The 20,142-nt window shown below is 34.7% G+C and overlaps 1 protein-coding gene across 1 annotated transcript in view; it reads right to left on the bottom strand.

Moving 5' to 3' along the window:
- The window catches only part of GPATCH2 (G-patch domain containing 2), a 120,145-nt gene that overhangs the window by 14,656 nt on the left and 85,347 nt on the right, over positions 1-20,142 (bottom strand). Inside the window, exons 6-8 of the mRNA XM_027641581.1 lie at positions 19,738-19,802; positions 17,395-17,434; positions 14,184-14,254 (exon numbers count right to left, since the gene is read on the bottom strand). Of these exons, the coding sequence (XP_027497382.1) occupies positions 14,184-14,254; positions 17,395-17,434; positions 19,738-19,802 (176 nt within the window). The remainder of the gene's footprint in view (positions 1-14,183; positions 14,255-17,394; positions 17,435-19,737; positions 19,803-20,142) is intronic.

Genomic DNA, 20,142 nt, shown 5'->3' with positions numbered 1-20,142 from the left:
AAATGCTAGAGTATCAATTAAGCTTTGTCAGACCCAGTTTTATGGCCACTACCACCAAACGTTCAGCTAACTTGCGACTCCAAAGTGCCATTTGCCTTTGCCAGGGCTTAACATCTGATATGCTCTGCCAATGTAGATCACAGCAAAACAGAAAGCTCTTATTCATTTATTTATTTAAGAGGATCAGACAAGAACTATTACTGCTCTGGAACTGGCAGGTTAGACAAAAAGAAGCAGTATTCTGAAGCTGCACAGTACATTTTGAAATGCCTGTAATGGGGGTATTATAAAGTAGGGAGAACTCTGACCCTCAATCAGGCTAAGTTCAGCATTATGTTTCTTAGCATTAAATCAGAAGAGCATGGATTACAGAAAGGAAGGAAGCTATTTGCCTGACTTCTCTCTACTTACCCCTAGCTTGCTTCCAGCTATCATTTATAAATAGTGCTCTGGAGGGAAGCTAGGCATTTTATTAGGGAAAAAATAAAACTTGTTAAGACCACCTTGCCTGAAAACCTGGCTTTTGACGTGCTGGTGACAGGGACTGGAGCAAGCAGTGTCAAATGGAATAATTTTTAAGGAAAGACAACAGGAACTTGTCGCCTCATTGTATGCATTTACAAATAGAGGCTTTTCAGAGTATTAGGCCTAGTTAAAGCTGCCCTCTGGATAAAAAGTGTTCCCAAGCAGCCTCAGACAAGCTTGGGAGACAAACAGATGTGACTATGGTCCCTGGCGTTTGGCAAGAACACTCACTGTCAATAAGAAAAATATGAGCATGGACAGGGCATCAGCTGCACCACGGCCGAGCAGGCCTGCAAGTGTCATAGCAGCGGCAAAGTTGTGGCAGAGGGAAACAAGAGGGCTGCAAAAGCCAGGTTGGTGTGAACTTACACTAGCATGCCAAGAATTTTTGTTGTTGTTGTTGTTGTTGTTGTTGTGTCATGCCTCAACGTATTAAACAAAACACTGGAAAAGCCGCTGTCAATTTTTATTCATTTTTCATCTTGCACACAGTGTTTAGAGTCTCCTTTCTACGTGGTAAATAAGAGAGTCAAAAATGAAGACAGACTGGGAAGGCAGCAATAACAACAAAGCTATTGAAACAATAAATAAACCCCACAAAATCAGATTTGAGACCGCAAACACTTTTATAGAAGCAACGACATGTAAAGCAATTCACAAGCATTTTCACTATGCATTTTTGTGAAACATTCACTCTGACAGAAATTTTGTTATTCCCTTCTTAAATAGTTGCAGTTTATCAGTTTTTTTCAAGGTAATTGCCCTTATTATGGTAATGTGCCAAGAATTGTCTCTTTAAGGTCCTCAAACGTTTATATCTTCGTCTACACAACACAATCTCTTTTTCTGTAATTTTCATAGCTCATTAAGCAAATATTTTTGATGAGTACCTTTTCAGCAGTTACACATATTCACCTCTCCAAGACATTTGTAAGAGGTCACGTCAGATTTTTATCTACTCTGACCTTTGCAGTCCATGGACCATTTGGTTAAATTCTCCAAATAAACATCTTGTTCTGAGGGGGAACCTACAGCTGTGCTGATTTAAATGCAATCCACCTTCTGAGCTGAGAACCCAAAATTGTTCTTCACCCTTTCACGAGTAGTTATCACCTTTGCCAGTTCAAAGTTCACCAGTCAAGTCATTGAGAAGAACAATACAATAAAATGGCTGTAGGACAGTAGAAAGTCCTGAACATGTGTTCTAGCTCTCTGGTTTATTACCTGCTTCTGCAATCACTATCATCCGGGTGTAAAAAACCAAAACAAAACCCCAACCCACCACCAAAACCAAAAAACCCCAATCCCTCTCCACCAAGATTAAAAGACTCTACTTAAATGCAGTAACTGTTCTACAGTCTCTTCAGAAAGGTGCAATGAAGACAGTTTTATACAGTGAGTATAGGCTTCATAGGCACTAACACAGTGGCCAAAACTAGCGAGACTGTCATCTCCTAGGGTGAATTCTGTGTGCTTGTGTATTAAATACAAAACATTTGCGTGCTTATTTTCTGTCTCATTGTAAAAACAAGTCTGTCTACCACTTTACTTTTTCTGTCTGCTGCTAGCAGCTGTCACTTGCCCTGCAAACTGCATTTCTTTATTTGATACCAATGCAGTTGCTATCATTGGTGCACTATAATTATGCCGATGGTTACAACACTGAAGGTAACTTAATTTTGATTTTGTCCCTTAGTATATTTACTGTGAAACTGCTTACCAGATGACATTACAACATTGCTAAGATTAGCTGTAAGTGATGGAGGTGATGGTTTTACACTCTGTTTGTGTCTAAGATGCACACAAGTATTGATTAATAACAAAGACTGGTGTGGAAGAGTGTGTTTTTTGTTTAATAGTATTTATCAAGTTTCTGTACTCCAACTTCAAAAATCCTATGTACCATATTATTATGATGCAATGTTTTCAAGAACACTGATTTCTATTCCATAATTTGATGAATTGGTAATGATCAGTACTTGCCTATCCATTATATTCCACTTAGCATCTCTCTCACCTGAGAAACAAACATTCAGCAAACAGTTACACCCCGTTCTGCCACAGTATCAATGCATTCCTGCAGATGGCTGTAGAACTCTGCAAGTTTATCACTGCTGAATGCTTCAGCTAATAGAGAGGCTTGATAAAAGTTTATATGTGAACTTCTTTCACAAGACATCACAATAATGCAAAAGTTGACTAGTTTGCATTTTAGAAGGGACTTGAGAGAATTATTTTGAAGGGGAAATCTAACTGAAACTGTCAGTTCTCAGTCTTAAAATATGGATAGAAAATAGATATTCATATGGATATGACTGAAGACAGAATGCAGTGAGGACCACGACTCCCCTTAAGCTTGAAATTACTGGACAATTTCTTATAAACTGAAATGGAAGTAATGTTCACAGGAGCAGTTAAAAATGAAAAAACAGAATTCAGTTGTGGAGCACAGAAGAAAGCCAATAAAATGATTACAAAAATCAGCATGTGTGGAACAGCTTAACTCTATAAAAATCAAAGAAAAATCTGAGCAAATCTCCCACTATTTAAGTACCTTTTACACAAAAATATCACATAAATGATTCTTGTGTCCATACACAGAATGGACTTGTAGCACAGTCTATCTCATTTTCTACGTGGCTTAAAATGCAGACTCTGCTGTTATCTGGTGGCCAATGGAACTGCATCCATGAGCACTGCTTAAATAAGGGAGTTTATGTGAACTTTAGATGAACTTTAACTCTCACTGTATATATCTAAATTACCACAAGTAGCAGACAATGGCTTCAAGAGCACTGGAATACATGGAAAAGTTTATGATAAGTTTAGAGGTAAACATCATTAAAGCCCTATTATATATGTCTTTCTAAACATCCTATAACACTTTTAGCTAATTAAATAAGATGAACATAAAATTCTGCACTTCCACTTGACTGAGTCTCCAGAAGTATGGACTTAATCAAAAGGTATCATGCCAAATACAACTACTAGGCAAATGGTGCTGTAAATTTGGGAAGACTATTCTGTATTATCTAGGTATAACAAATACTAAATCTTTGTCTCTAGCATGTATATCAATATAACCAGAGAAAAGATGGATGGTAGTTTCATAATATTACACAGAAATATGCAAGGCATGTTTCTTTTTGAGGAAAAATATATGAAAAATAACAGTTAAGGAATTTTATAAGGAAAGATATTCTCTTTCCTTTGCGGTACAGAGCTTGGCCAAAATACGAATGCAGCCCCTGGTCTCTATTTGAATGCCCTGAGTAGGGCAACATGCAGTAATGCATGTGCCCCATGGACAATCAGAGAGGGATGGCTCCTTGTCCATTCAAATTCAGAAGGCATTCTTTCACTCCCTTGCTTTCCTCTTTGTGTCACTTTTCTCAGACACCATTCAGGTGAAATCAGTTCCACGCTTGATTCCTCCTCATCCTTTACAAACAGTAAAGCTTTTCTTCAAACTTGTCTAAAGAATGACATCATCTATATAACAAATTGCTTCATCTACCTCTGCAAGTCCAAAAACCATTACATTAACCAGAAGAGCTATGCACTTTATTTTCCTTTTATTACATCTTAAACAGATGTGATAAACCCATGCAACTCTATCAAACTCCTTTCATACAATGCCAATCTGTTCATAACATAACTTCAAGCATAAGGGTGACATACCTGTAGTACTGAAAGTCCCAGTGCAATTCTATTATGACTAGAATACAATCTTCCCCTGGCCCCACCAGATTACCTCATCACTTAATACTATATCCTAACACATTCCTTTCCGTTATGTTTCTCAGCACTTTTGTCATTCAGACACAGTAGTTGTTCCAAAATTTATCTGAACTGTACAAATCGACACATTCAACTCCACACTGGCATAATTTTAGCACACATGATGGAAAATAAAAACTTGTATCACTACCTATGTTTTGACACCCAATCTCAAGTCACTTATGCACTTTACTTGCAAAATGAGTTCCTAAAAAAACCAGTTCAGTAGTAGAGGCCTACTGCCCTCAGAAAGGATAATGCATTGTTTTTTCTTGGTTCTAATTAGTAATTTAAGCATATGTTCAGCATTTAACTCTAAATGTTTGCCTTTTCCCCAAGCTCTAAGACAGCTGTCCAAGATGTGAATGCCAGAAAACATTTAAATATCAACATCTGTTGAATTATGTTAATTTAGTGTAATATAATTGGGCATGAGTTGGAATTGATCAAAAGTATATGAATTACACAAAGGCAAATCCAAACCAATATCTTGGTGCACAAACAAGTCACCAAGGAACACTGAGGAAATATACCCCAAAAATCCAATTCTGTCAAAAATTAAATAGCTAAAACCTTCAGTTTTCTTCAATGAATGACATGATTTCACATTTTCAATAAAGGAAATTAATATTTATACTCATTAAGAATATAAATTTCATTTTCATTTAGAATATTTCTAAATATTTTTGGCAGCAAGTTCCACGACTGTTTAGTGTCAAGCAACACCTGATAAAAATAATGCTCGTGTTCATGCAATGGTGAAATGTAGTTTGAAAATAGGTTGCACTAATAAAATACCATCCTGTTAGAGGACAATATTGTTTCACAAATTCTAAAGCAAATATTCTTTGGTTTCTTCTTCATCTTGCAACAACATTGTTGATATTGCAGAGATACGGGCTCCGATACAGCTCTGAAGTGACGTGGAAAATATCTATGACTTAAGCAGTAAACATGGGACTTGAGCAGATACTTTAATGGAAGGACTCAATAGTTTATTCAGCTACACTATTTCTTCCAGATATTTCTGGATACATATTTGTTTACCGAGTGTGATACTCACTAAATAAACTCAGTATGGGATAAATGTATTTTGTTGAAAGGACTTTAAAAACCACATCTTAAAATTCTGGATTACAGTCATGTAGAGTTAGGTTAAATTATTGCAAACATTAGTGTTGTGTTCAAATTCCTTTACTTTTAAAACAGGTACGGGACAAGAAGCAACACTAAAACTCCAAATATGCAATACAGTAGCTCAAAAATGGAAGAAAGAAAATGCTTTATCAGTTTGGAAGCACTCAACACAACCTGGAAGCCGATTTCTTTATTCAGCTCTGTGCTGGGAAGGTGAGCAAGCATGGCCAACTGGGATTAATTTGGTCCTCTATAAGAAACCAATACTTCAACTAACATAGGTAAACAGTCAGCACAATGTAATGATTTTTAATAAGCCATTCAGACCTTGATCTAGACTAGTGATTCAGAAGCTTTTTGTCATATTACAACCATTGGTCAGTCCTTAACCTACTGCCTTCCAGTTGGTTCCAAGAAAATAACAGCTCTGCAGCTGGACCCCAGTATCATTCTCCTCCTTAGTCCCTTTCACTTCCCTATTTTTAATACTGGGCTTAAGAAAAACAATTCTTCCAACAATCTCATTGCCTGGCCAAGACAGTACACTTATAATTCAGTCAATAATCTGATAAACAAATATGTAATTGTATGCAAGTCGGGATGAGACCCTAAAGCTAAGACAGAAAGTTAAGCAAATTATGCTTCCTAACACTCTGCACCCATTTGCTTCAGTTACTGTCAAGCAACTCCATTGAGTACAAGAGGTCTAAATGTGCAGGAGCGAATGAAAAATTTGACTTTCTAACAGCAAAGGAGAGCAGCTAATAGAAAGTTAAAAAAACACTGACTTTTTTTTTTTTGGTGCTCTTTAGTTTCTAAATTCTTTAACAGTAAAAGCTTCACTTCTGTCCGTCTGCTTTGTCTTAGTAATTAGTAATATCAACACTTATAAAAATACGTATATAAAGGAGCTGCAGAAAGGCAAAAATAAATCCGAAATTCAAAAATCAGTGTCCTTCGCTTCCTTCTGTCTATGACAGTTAGTGAATGTTAGTTTCTAGACAGGCTAAAACGTATTGTTATAACAAATGATCACAATTTCAAAATATCAACGAAGAAAAACATTAAAATTTTACCTAATTTGAAACAAATTTTCTTCTCTTTCTATCCAAATTTTCTTCTAAACTCTTTGTTTACTTACAGAAAACCAGTCTGAATAGAATTCAGTGTGCCTATGCCTCAGAATTTTAGTGCACCAGGGGATACTCGTTTGCATATATGAGATTCAGGGATCCTTTTGAGATTGGTAGGAACTCGATGTAAAAACTGCACGAACAGTTTAATGCACAACAAAACCAGAAAGAGGTAAACCCACCCTTCCTTCATGCATGGCTATTCATCCTTATCCTTATGATATCCAGCTTTCACATGCCCGTGTGGTGAAACACAGAGACAAAACCAAATTTCTCATGGTGGGGAGATGATGGGATAAATGAGTGGTGGAAAACCAGATTCCATAACAACCTCCTTGGATTGCAGTGTTGCTTAACCACAGGTTAAACAAACAGTCTGTGGAACTACAATGCTAGTCACTGTGCACAGCTCCTGCTCACACCTTACACAGCAGGAAGGGTCTTCAACTTAACTTTATCCTTGTGCTGTTAGTATTTTAACAGGTAAGCTGAGATAAACAAAGTTTGAGCTGTGAAGCAAAAACAAAGCAAGAGAGAGGATCTAATGCAGATAAGTGTGAGAAACAAGCATACCATGTGCTAAAATTTTGGTACTTGAAAGTGAGAAATTTGCTATCAGTTCATTCAGGGGAAAAAAATCAATTCAGGTAGTACACTGGGATGATCCAGAGGTATATAATTTCTAGTAGTTATCTGATTTTTTATTTTAGATATTTTTTAAAATCAGGAAAAATTAACTTCCTCTGAGTTAACATATTCATGTGTACCTGGAATTGAATTTTGAATTACAAATTTTCATTATTATTTAGCAGCTTATTTATGTACATTATTATAAAGTATATTAGATTTTAGTGCAAGAACAACAAAATTCAGCTTGTGGTTTTGTACTTAATGAGTTTTGCATTAAGGATGCAAAGAAAATGCTCAGATCACATGGAAAAATGTATTTTCAAAACAGAGTACAGTTCCAAACTTCTACTACTTTTGCAAAGGTCTCATTATGGAAGTTGAGTTAAAAAGTGATACTTTAAAAACATCTAGTAACTAGACTAAACTAGGTCACTTAGTCAATAGATACTTTAAATCTACCCATGAACCACTACTGAGGCTTTAAGATTTCCAAAAAATCAAAGCATCACATACTGGCTACATTTTGAAAAAACAATCAAACTATCATTGCTGTGTTCTCGCCCAAATGCAAATCTTTTCAGAACCCTAAAAATAAGGCTACAGTATAGAAAACTCAATCAGGAATTGCTCTCTCCCAAAATGGCACCATCTTTTATCCTTCCCAGTGAAGAATAATACCAAACTGATGGAATAATGTTGTCCCTGAGGGTGACAGCAAGGGAGAAAAGCAATGTGTCCTCAAACATCCACATAATTTAATCTGGAACTGCAAATATTATTAAGCACCAATCATAACAGTACAGTTACTGCTTCACGGCACTCCAAAGAGGAGATAAAACTGCTTAGTTGTTAATTTCTAATGATGTAAACACATTTGGATTTTAATGTTATATCTGAATCTCCTGCATTATTAGCTCTGGGGTTACAAGACATTAACTTACTACCTTTAGTAATTTTACACTTGAATTAAAAAGCATGTTTAATTATTACTTTCTTTTAAAGTATTTTTTGTCGAGAACATGTGTTCATGTGATGGCAGAAGTGAATCACCTGGTAAAACAGCCATGCATTCCTCTGCTTTACTGCAGTGTGAGCGCACGTCTTCATGTATAATTTTCAAAAACTGTCTGAATTTACCTCCTCTGGTACTGTAATTTCATTCCGCAAAAGCCACATTAAACAATTACAGTTCTTGTAATTAACCAGTAGTCTAATGTACAGTTTTCTTATCCCAATCCATTAACAGCTGCTCAAAAAATGTAGTAATTAATGGTTTCATTTATTTTTGGCAAACCTGCAACTCGACAAATAGTTTTGTATCTGCTGCAAATTAGGACTCTTTCCCAAACAACAGATGACACGGTGGGAAAGAGGGAGCAGGCAGAATCCTTGCACATCTTTGTCTGTTTAGAAGATCAAATAAAGAGCAGCTGTAATGTTATTTGTTACATCTGTGTAAAAAAGTACCATGTTCCGTATCATCAGATGAAAATGAACAAGCGCAGCACAAATGTACAAATAGGGATTTTCCTTTGAAACTGGGAAAGACAGAAAATTTTAATTTTAATCAAAGCAATACTACATTTCTGAAAAGCTCTCATCAGGTTGGGCATCATTTTTCTCTTACAAGCTTTCTTTAAATACTAATTCACATAGAACACTTAGTTATAAGAAGTGAAAATATTTGAGAGTCATCCTCTTGTATCAGCATCTATTTAAACTGGATTGAGAACAACTAGGGAAAGGAGGGAAAGAGACAGTTGCAGAAAACATGGGGAAGTTATAACCAATGTTCTGGGGTTTTACTGACACATCATCATTTAGCAGCATTTACGTACTTCCTTTATGTAACCCTTCTTGTACTACTTCCAGAGTCTGCTTTCCTCAGTGCCTCCTCCACACATGCAAAGACCTGTATTTCAGCCTGTGCTGTTCACCACAGCAGGAAGAGACTTCAAAGGCTTCTTGCCAGCTCAGAATAGAGCAGCAACAGGTGATCATTGGACGACAGGCACACAGTCCTCCTGTCACATGGTAGTAATGGCCAAGCAGGTAGCTCCTCCTGATTTTTAAAGAAATATCAAGCTATGGTATACTTTGCAGCCACAAGAACTGGCTAACTAGTTCATGCTAAGCTGCTGGTACACTGATTAAAGTTAAAACATCAGTTACCTGTTTGAAATCTGACTCGAAATTTCCACTCCACCTTGAAATCACTTCCATGAATATGACTTAGCCTTCTTTCAAGCCAAGAATGAATTGAATAGGAATAATAGCTTTATTTTTTAAATTCTTTTAGAGGTCTCTCAGGGAACATTTGCAAGTGGAAAGCCAACACAGAATTAGCAAGATTCGACAAAAAAAAATCAGTAAGTAGTAGAAATTTGGGCACTATTTTCTTTTCAGTTTCTTAATTCATGTTTGGGTCAAATTACTTACCATACAGTAAGAAAAAATAAATATGTAGATGAAATAACTCATGATACTTAACAGGAACACACTAAAAAAGAAATATGACACGAGACCACTATGTAAAGAAAATAATTACACAAGTTCAACTTATTCAGTCTACTGTTTTCCAACCTGCAATTCTGTTGCTTCCAGATTACAGCATAAATTACCTAGTTATGGCATCAACTGTTATCACCAAAGGCAAAATATTAAGTTGTTTAAGTATTCTGGTTATTCTGTCAAATGAGGATAAAAGTACTGCCTTCATAAGGGTATTGTGAGGATAAGTTCATTATGTATTAAGAGGCAGGCAGATAGTTGTGTGATGGAGGTCCCCCATATATTTAACAATGCAATTACATGTTCAAAATCATGTTACAGCAGGTCAGCAAAATACTCTTCAATGCTGTCCCCAGTGCTCATCAAAGGAAATGTCTTAGCCATAGGAAATCTCCTTTAGGTACAACTCCTTTGTAAAATTTTACAAAAGTGACTTAAGAAAACGTATTTTACCTCATGATGTGAGCCAGAAAATGGGCACACGATCAGCCGAGGCAGTTCGGCTGCCAAGCAGCAACTTGTTAACTCCCCGTAACTCAATCATGTTCAATTGTTTGCCCACTGCCTTGGGCTACAGACAGACATTTGGTCTGCTAACAACTGTGCCAGATGAAGACATTACTATCCCAAGCTATTTGTTATCACACATCTGCTGGAGATTATCATCTCCACAGCTCTGCTGGAGGAAGAAATCATGTGAGCACACCCTAATACGGTTTGTACAAAACCAGCCAATTTAATTTAAATAGGTGAGTTGAGCTAACCAGGCTGACTTTGCCTGAAGCACATTAAAAATTCAGACAAAAACCCTTCTTTACTGGCAAAAGAATAGAGGATGAAAACAAGCTGCTGGAAGAATTATCTATCACCTTTAAGTAGACTGGGGAGGAGACTGTTCTCATCCTAATGCAGAGAGATAATGTGAACAGAGAACTTTTTCAAGGCTCTAGAGGAGGAATAAATACAGCTTCTAAAAGAGTATTTTTTAGTACCATTAAAAATTTAAATAATGAATGAGAAAACTATATATTTGTAGATTAAATCTTATCTGTGAAGGTAGCATAAATAGATAGGTATATTTAAATGTCTTGAATGCAGAAGATCACATGCTGAACTGTATCACTGTTAATATAATCTATTCAGGTTCTAAATGTTGTGGCTCAGGACTGTCCCCTTCCTTAACATCTCGTCCACCAGTAGCCATATCAATGGTTCCCTACAATCTGATTATTTTGTCACTATTAAAAGTTCATGCTAGTTATATAGGATTAGATCATTATTATTAATTTTGACAGAAGAAACCTAATACAAGCAACCCACTACACAGCTCATCCCAGACAGTATTATTCCACCACAAAGAGACAGCTGCAGACGACTGCCATGCTTAGAGCTCCACACCTTTCTGATGTATTTATAGAGTAAATTATTCCACAAGTCACTGATCTAATGTAACATGGGTATTTACATATTGTCTACATGCTGACACAAGAACTGTGTTCAGTCATCCAAGAGGGGTAAGAAAAGTCAAGGCTAGCATAGAAAAATGTGTGTGTGTACGCATCTCATACACATATGAAAAACAGAAAAAATGTCTTCCAGGACAGCAAACAAACAAGAAACACAGTTACGTGAAAACTACACACTATACCTACAGAAATTCAGTCTTGCAATAGAAGCAGTTTAGATTGTAAGCTGGACAAGTACAATAATTTTATAGAATGTCAAAGACTCATCCACTGCTGCTGTTCTCTCACCACATTTAGCAACAAAGAGTAAGACAGTATAAGGTCACAGCCACTACTTTCTAAGTGGGTTACTCATCTGAATCACCTTGAAGTCTCCTCTGTAATAGTTTAACACGTGCAAGAACTACTTTAGCGTCCATTTAGGAAAACTTCAGATTTTGGTTTGTGAGTAAACACCTCTATTCAACAGAAGATTTAACTGCATATGCATGTAGTACACTGAAATAATCAAAGATTTACTTAATTCTGTAACTCAACCTTGTGATATTTGATTGGTATCATTGTACTTCAGTGGTTTTTCAAAGTACTTGGACACATGTAAAAAAGCTAAATGACAGATTTCCACAAAGCTTTTACATGCAGTATTGAAGATGCACATTTCCAGCTGAGGTGATGTTCACCATTTTATTAACTCTGTGAACATTATTTGTTACTAAACCAGTAATTTCTACAGGTACCTTGTTAAGCAGAAACATTTTCCTTCTCTACATTGGCTGGTGAAACTAAGATTAACCCTTTTGATAGAACTGACAGTTTAAAACTAGGTCATAACAAAATCAGTCTTCAATATTAATGACTGATAAATCTGACATAAGTCACCAGGCAACAGGAAGATCATTAGTAAGGAACAGAATACCAGAGGAATTGTCTCAAATCAAACGAGGATCAGTACTTAACATGTGAGGAGATGAACTATGTATGTTGTGTTGTTTCTATATAACTGAAATTCAATCTCTATTTTGGTTGGAACAACTTCTGGTAAAAAGCAAAATATTACATTACAGAACATTTGAACTACAGAAATAACGTAGTCAACAAGGTATGCTATTGGCCTGAGACAAAAGATGTTTGCACATTGTGCAAATTAAATTATTATTTTCAGCAGCTAAATCATAGCAAGAATGTTAAAATTTGTTTAATATAGATCTTGTAAATACGACTTATGCCTTGATATTCTAAGACAGGAGATGGCCTACTAAAAACATGATTTTCATAGTAGTTTGAATTTTTCTTCAAGTCACTTCAAGTTTCTGTGGTAGGATTTTCTGAAAAAGCAAAAATAATTATTTTGAAAAAACCTGATTCACCTGGAGGAAAAACGCTTTTGAAAACAGAGATGATGTTACCAAGAGAAGTGAACAGGAGACCCTGCTGGTTTTAAGGGTAATAAAGTATGCATCTGAACTGTGGCTTTACCTATGTTGTAATAATAGTTTATGGAAGCCTTACTTTAATATTACAAATATTTTTCAGAAAATGCAAATCTTCAGTCTTGAGTTTGCCACCTATTACTTCTACACAATCCTGCCAGATGTTTATTGGGATAACAGTCTATTAAGGTACTGTTGACTGGACATGAACAGAGGTTGAAGACCACTTCAGGTACTTAAGGTCATTTTAAAAATCTCTGTTCTAACTGCTTGTGCAGGTAGCAATCACCTCCCAAGAGCTTCACTTGTCAGGACAATAAACACCTAAGTTATGATTCTGAATTCCTCAAACTGTTTTATATTGCTACAGTATAAAAAAAGATCCTAAAATGACTTTGAATATTATCTGTTTCTTAGTTCTCACTTTATACCCACTTTATACTCTCATGTAAGTAGTCTGATAGCCCATTTATGATGAAAATTCATATCTAACTTCAACTAATTCTAAAATTATGAGCCAAAATATCATTTAACAAGTGCACTTGCCAGAAAAGTTATGCAGAAGTTTTAAAAATTTTGTTTAATATAAAAGGTTTAATAGACAAAGATAACCACAATTTCTAAAAATGAATTACCAACACAGCATAACCAGTGTCTTAGAGTATGTGACCAGAACTTGTATATGATGAAACAGATTCATATTTAATGTGCACATTTTTGAAAGAAGTATTGGTCTCCCTTTCCAGGTATTCAGCAAGGGAAGTATTTAGCAATATTAAAAACTTAGGGTGACCACATATATACTAAAAGTCAACTGCCTGAAAGAAAACTGTCTCAAGCGGTACCACAGAATTACATGATGATATAAATTCATTACAACTTTTTCAAAAAAGAAACTTGATAGCACATTGTCATCTTTACAGAACAACATAAAAATAGTGTAAGGTGTTGTGCATAGCAAGGGAAGCATTGCTGTAGTTTCTCATTTGAAAAAATGATAGAATTAAAATAATTATTTGCTGGAATAGATTTAGCAGGTAGCCTGTACACAAAAAAAAATCCCTCTAGGAATAGACTCCAAGTCTGTAAGTTCAGTGTTGAAGTTTTGTCTTTTGAGAGAGAGGAAAGATGCTGGAGGATAGAATGAGATTTGCTTTTATTAAGTCTTCACAATGAAATTTTTATAGTCAAAATATAGGAACAATTTAAGTGTTACAGTATTTATTTTCTTGATTTCACATATGCATATTAGTAATTTTATACATTTCCAGCATTTAACTTACATGCCAAAAGCACAAACCATACTTTGGCATCCATTTAATTCCGATGTTCTAAAGAGATTAAGTTTAGTAAGTGTAGTTGGATACAGTCACCACAAAACTCTAATACTCATAGTTAAGGCAAAGATTATGCCAAACAAAAGAAATTCTTGAAAATAAAGCAGGAAAGAACCCCAGAAGACCTAGGACAATACGCCAATGGATTGGTGCCACTTCTTATATAAAGATTTGAGAGTTGAGAAATCAACAACTTCCTGAACTGTATTAATGACAGCTGCCACATTAACTTACCTGCTAGCTGTTTTTACAGAGCTGTTCTTCTTGTGTCCTCTCTCTGATCGGTTGTCTCGCAAGAGTTGAAGCTATCAAAAAAACCCCAAACATGTTCAGAACAATCTCACAAGCAATGCTTTTATTTGCTTTTTAGAATAGTTATCCTGACAACGCAACTCATTCCTCTCTTGAGCAACCTCTCAATAGCTTTCACCCATGACTTTGAAATTAATAGAATTTTACAATGATAGCTAGTATGTAAATATATATCTACCAACTTAAAATGCCTAAATAATTGAAAAAGTAAAATTAAAGCATTTTCAAAGCATATTAGAAAGCCATGCAATTCAAAATTTAACAATTAATTTATCCATAAAATTTCACAATTTCAATTTAAATTTTCAAAGCTGTATAACTAAAAGTGTTGGAGGACATTTAATTTACAAAAAACTATTCAGGTTGGAACTTGCATCTAAGCAGTTATGAAACAGTTATAAACTCTTCTACTAAGCCCCAGGAGCTGTAGTAATTTGAAAGTTGCACAATCAACAAAAAGACAGTATTAAAGCTTCCCGTAATAGTGAGGAAGCAGGAATAATGAAGGATTTGTTTAACTGAAATGGTGACTCAGCTTCTGAAACAAGCTGTGATTTACTTTATTTATTTTTATACAAATAAAGGGAGACTTTTCAGTCAGACTCTCTCCAGCGCCCAAAGAGTCTATTTCCAGCATTATGTTTGTCAGATGAGTCAAGTGGCAATAACAGTAAAAAACAACTGTCAAAACGTTACACTAAAGAAATTAAAACTGGACAGTATAAAACCCCCATAAATGTTTCTTGAAACTTATCATATATTGAGGAAAGAATAGAATGAAAGACTGTTTACAAACAAAGTAGGGGCAAATGGACCTAATATTCACAGCAAATACACTTAAAAATCCTATGGAAATTAGGAAACGATCAATTTTACGACTTGGCCAACCACACTTTAATATTGTACATGAGAAATGCCACCAGTCTATAAAATTGATTGATCAGTTTTTCCCCAACTCTCTAACGCTTCCCTCTTGTATAAGGAACGAATATTCTTCTTCATATCAGCTATTTAGTTCTCAAATGCAGTGTGCTTTTAAAAGATAGGGGTATCTGAAAGGATACATAAGGTATATATTCTGATACATTTTTGCAAATCAATTTTTTCATTTTCTTAACATCAAAGAATTAGAGCACTTACAATTCATATTCAAATGTAGCCACAGTGTTTACAAGTATAACAATAAGACAGTGTGTATCTATTTCATGGTCAAGACAAGGAGAATAGTTTTATTGTTATCAACATTCTCTGGTTGATAAATAAATTGTAGTTATAGCATATACAAATGAAGATCACCTGCCAAACTTCAAATGTGGTTTGTTGATTACTCATGTTCTAACATAATAATTTCAACTCCAAAAATTAATTAAAACAGAAAGCAGTAAACACATGCAAAGAACAGTTATGGATCTTCAGAATCTAGTGAGAATTTTAGTGGCTGTCAAAACTGTCATAATTACATTGCAATGTCATTCCCATTTCTTTTATTCTCCTGTCTTAAAAAAAAGAGCATCAATCATACATCTATAATTGATTACATTAGCTTTACTTCACAATTCCTTAGTAATCTGTAAATTAAAAATTCAGTTGACTTCAGACAAGCTCTGGAAACACAGCTCTTAGGAAAGATGAAAAAAACATGTAAAATATAAAATTAATTCAAACCTACTATTATCTGAGAAAAATGGATTAATTTGTCATTATATACCAGCTAAGCAGACATTTCTCACCCTCTGTGCTGACTGGATAGTGCTGGTATGTATGGTGTGCGTTAATGTATTCCTCATCATGGAAATTTCCATATTTTTCAGCTTAGAATCTTTTAAAGAAGTAAACAGTACAACTTCTGTTAACTAATCTGTTGAGACAATCAATATTTTAGAAACCCAACTGAAAAAAAATTACTCAAACTCACAGTAACCTAGTTCTTTTTTATATGTTTGTTTCACTAGGAAATGTATTTCAAAATAATGAGAGTTAAATGTGAATTATGTAAACCTGTCAGTCAGCTGACATATTGCAACATGCTAGAAGTTCACAACCTACAGCTAAAACTAACATATTTTATTGACTCTGGTACTTTTGGGTAAGTAATATGGCTTGCTCTGGAGTTCAGAAGAAGAGGGGGGAACAGGAAAGATTTAAACTACGACTTATTGGAACTACAAGTGTTCATGATGGATCATCCTAAGATGAACCTTCCAAAGACTGTTTAGATTTTATTTCCTTTTAAAATTTCAAATCTATTCACATTTGTAAATACACTAGCAAACTGGCACAGATCTTTTCCAACTTAGTTGATTCTATGAAATCAACTGCGTGATATCAATTTTTTCCAAGTTAAAAAAATAGAACTTTTGTCTTAAATTTCAATGCATTAATGACATATTCAACCACTTTTACTGAATGGTTGAAGTTAACTACACATTTATGAAATGAAATCAGATTTATTTTCATATTTTATAGTCGTGGACAGTATGTTCTGTTTAGACCTTACTACCATCCATAAAGACAGGTATTCCTCCATGTCTGAAAACAAGCTGAAGTGTCATGTTGCTAATCAAATATTAAACATATCTTCACATTCCCTCAACCACATCTCTAGGCTTGGATCTCCTAAGTCCTACATTCTAGGGCCTCAGCAGATGAAGTAATTTTCACCAATATCTGCACCATGATGGAGATTTAACAGCTCCTTTTTTACTGCTCTGGTCATTGTAATCAATGGAATGCAGAAAAATGGAACTGAAGATCTTCCTGTAGAAGCCTGCCTACTCTTGTCAAAGTATTTCTTGATTTTGGGAGTGAAATGCTTTGCTTTCCAGCATTTTGAGAAATGCAATATTTGAAGATACTACGATTTGACAAAATAATTAAAAAAAATTCAGGATTTTCATTTAAATTTTAAAACTTCGAAGATACTTCACTGAAATTAAGTGACTAATTAAAGATTTTTAATTAAGAGAATTTTGGAAATGCACCGCTGTTAATACATTTGCTTACAAGAAAATATGAAATTATATCTGCTTTGTTTATAATTTCTTAAAATATTAGCCCACTACCTCTGGAGTAGAGGTAGTTAAAGTTCTTTATACATCCCTAGTAAACTGTTCTTGATCAAAGCAGTTCTTACCTGGCTATGTTCCTTCCTAGCCCCAGGGCTAAACCAGTGACTGTGGGAGAAAAAGAAAAGACAGTTTAACAATATAACTAACAAAGCACATGCTGTCATATGACCAGTCTGTGCGTGCTTTTGGGTATTTTATTGCCTGCCAGGAAAATATAGCCTTTGGCTATGCTTTATTTTAATGGGATATTTTTATTGAACTCTCTAAGTCTGTTACAGTTCTGAAAGAATGCATCACAGATTTCACTTCTGAGAAGTTACTGGCTTTATAGGTAATTATATTTTGTCAAACAAGCTAAAATAATACATAAATGATGGTATTTTAATACTACTATGCACGTGCTATAAATAAAAGTAATTTATTATTTAGTACTGAAGTGGTAGTTATTAATGATTATAGCTGAAAAGACTTTAACATACTTTGGACTACCTGATAGTTGTTAATGTAGTATTTCACAAACTGAGGTCTGAGTTAGAATCTAAAGAGAAATTCCAAGTTTGTAAATTCAGTGGCTTCATATCTCCATACAACTACAGAATTTTGACTATCAGCAGCCTTATTTCAGAGATATAAAAATTCGGACTGAGATGCTGACATGCAGGGATAAGAACGTACCTCTTCCCTCAACAGCAGTAAAAGCACAATAATACTGGTTCACATACACACTGTGATCACACAGAACCGAATAACCATCTGAATGGAGCTGTAGCAAGAATTATACAAACCTCTACACTTGCAAAATGAAAATAAGAAGGGAAAAAAACCCAAGGGGAATCTCAAGTCACATATAGTATCTACATATTATTCATGTAAGCAAGAAATAGGTTTTGGTTAAAGGATAAAATAATTTCATCCATTACAATATGCACAAAAAAGAATATCTGCTATTATACTTGTAATTTCCTCTAGAAGTACAACCAAAGATTATAAACTTAACCTGGTCATGCTTTTTTTGAAGTAGTGACATTCAATACAGTTTCGTCCTATTCCCCCCACCAGCAGCCACATAATGATGTTTAAACTTTAATTAGCATACTGAGAAGATGCAGATTCCATGGAACTGTCTTGTCTAAATCACTTTTATTTTTAAGTCACAAATCTGAAAGTCTTGTGGCTTTTTGTCACTCAATTTTTGTGAGTTTGCTGATGAGCAGTCAACCTTCGCATTTTTGTATAAAAGACCAGCTGTCACCAAAACCTTCATACTGCTTACTCCTTTTTCTACTTTTAAGGTGATTAAGGAAAGGGAGTTGGAAATGAAAAAGGACTGGCAGCAATGAAGTTAAAAGTTACCTGAGATAAGGTAGACATCTATATATTTTGGACACGAAACATTCATTAACTGCACTGAATATTCAAAATCTGGTGAAAACAGGGAGATTTCATATACACACAACTTTGATGTTGGCAGGGGAATGAAAAGTACAAAACATCGCATTTGCAGATGATTCAACACACAAGGTCACAAACCTCCAGGAGCTGATGAAGATAAGAAATATAATGTCTTAGATCTAAATTCCACATAGATGAGTGTCTAGTCTCTGATCAGTGTCAACAGCAAACACTCAAGGAGGAGTATCCTCCTCCACATAAACTCTTGTGGATTGTGGTAAATCAGTTCATTACAAACTAAACAATTAGTAAAACATATCTCTACTGAAAAAGTACATCAAAGTAATTTGAATGCATCTCATATTTAGATATTAAAAATCTTTCATAAAGAATAAGACCTCTTGTAATGGGAAAGTAATATTCACATCACACTGACTTTTACAATTTTGTCCATTCACTTAATCACAGTATTATTTATTTGCTTGTTTGTTTTATTAGAATAAACAAAAGTAAACCCCATAAAATACCAGTTGAATTACTTAAGGGTAGAAATAACTTATGAAATCAAAATGTCTTGAATTCACACAAACATTACCAAGTTATGGGGTGAAACAGAAGTGGATTAGTATCCTAGAACAGTTGGTACTAAGGATCTGATGTTTGCAGTATCCTTGCCTTGGTAAGTTCTGTTTTAAACTGTGGATGCTTGGTCTAGTAGCGGTTAGAACATACAAACGCATCCCCAAATATACTATTTCCTCATCATGTATGTCTGTATTTTAAATTTCTGATTTGAAAAATAAAAGAAAATTTAATGTTCTTATTCTAGTATTTGAAAGAGATAACAAATAAATAATGCTCTTAAATGTTGCCACCTGAAGAGATCAAGATCATACAGTAATTACATACTAGAATAACTAAACAAACTGAATTACATTCCCTATTTACTTATATTTAAACAATTAATTCAGTATCTTTTTTTGGAAATTATTGTAACTCCCATCACTGATACTCACTCATGGTGAAGAGAATCCTGGGCCAAGTGAACCGTTTTCCTGCTACCGCCTGGTCCTGGTGTTATCTAGTGGAAAAAACATAAGAAAAAAGAAGTCTTTGAAATAATGGGGCAGCATATACACAAAATGATTGTTTATTAGGAATATATCACAAATATTAAATACAAAATAGAGACAGGATATAGATGCAGTAAATGCAATTAGCAACATCTGCAATTTTTAAGTAAATTCTGAGTGCAGAAAGTGTTATACAAGATTTGGCAAAATCCTTTACGCGCAATTCTGATTGGATGTAAGGCATAAAAGACATTTACAGATGTCAAGGCCCTAACTTACTTTTTTTAAAAGTTCATGAATGCTTTATCTCCTAAAAATGAAAGATGTTTTGAAAATCATAGTCAATAT

The sequence above is a fragment of the Corapipo altera genome, unplaced genomic scaffold (genome assembly GCF_003945725.1).
Source record: "Corapipo altera isolate COAL_440 unplaced genomic scaffold, ASM394572v1 48b, whole genome shotgun sequence".
In the NCBI taxonomy this organism is placed as follows: Eukaryota; Metazoa; Chordata; class Aves; order Passeriformes; family Pipridae; genus Corapipo; species Corapipo altera.
Note: the sequence above shows the minus strand (reverse complement) of the source record. Positions and strands in the feature narration are given on the sequence as shown.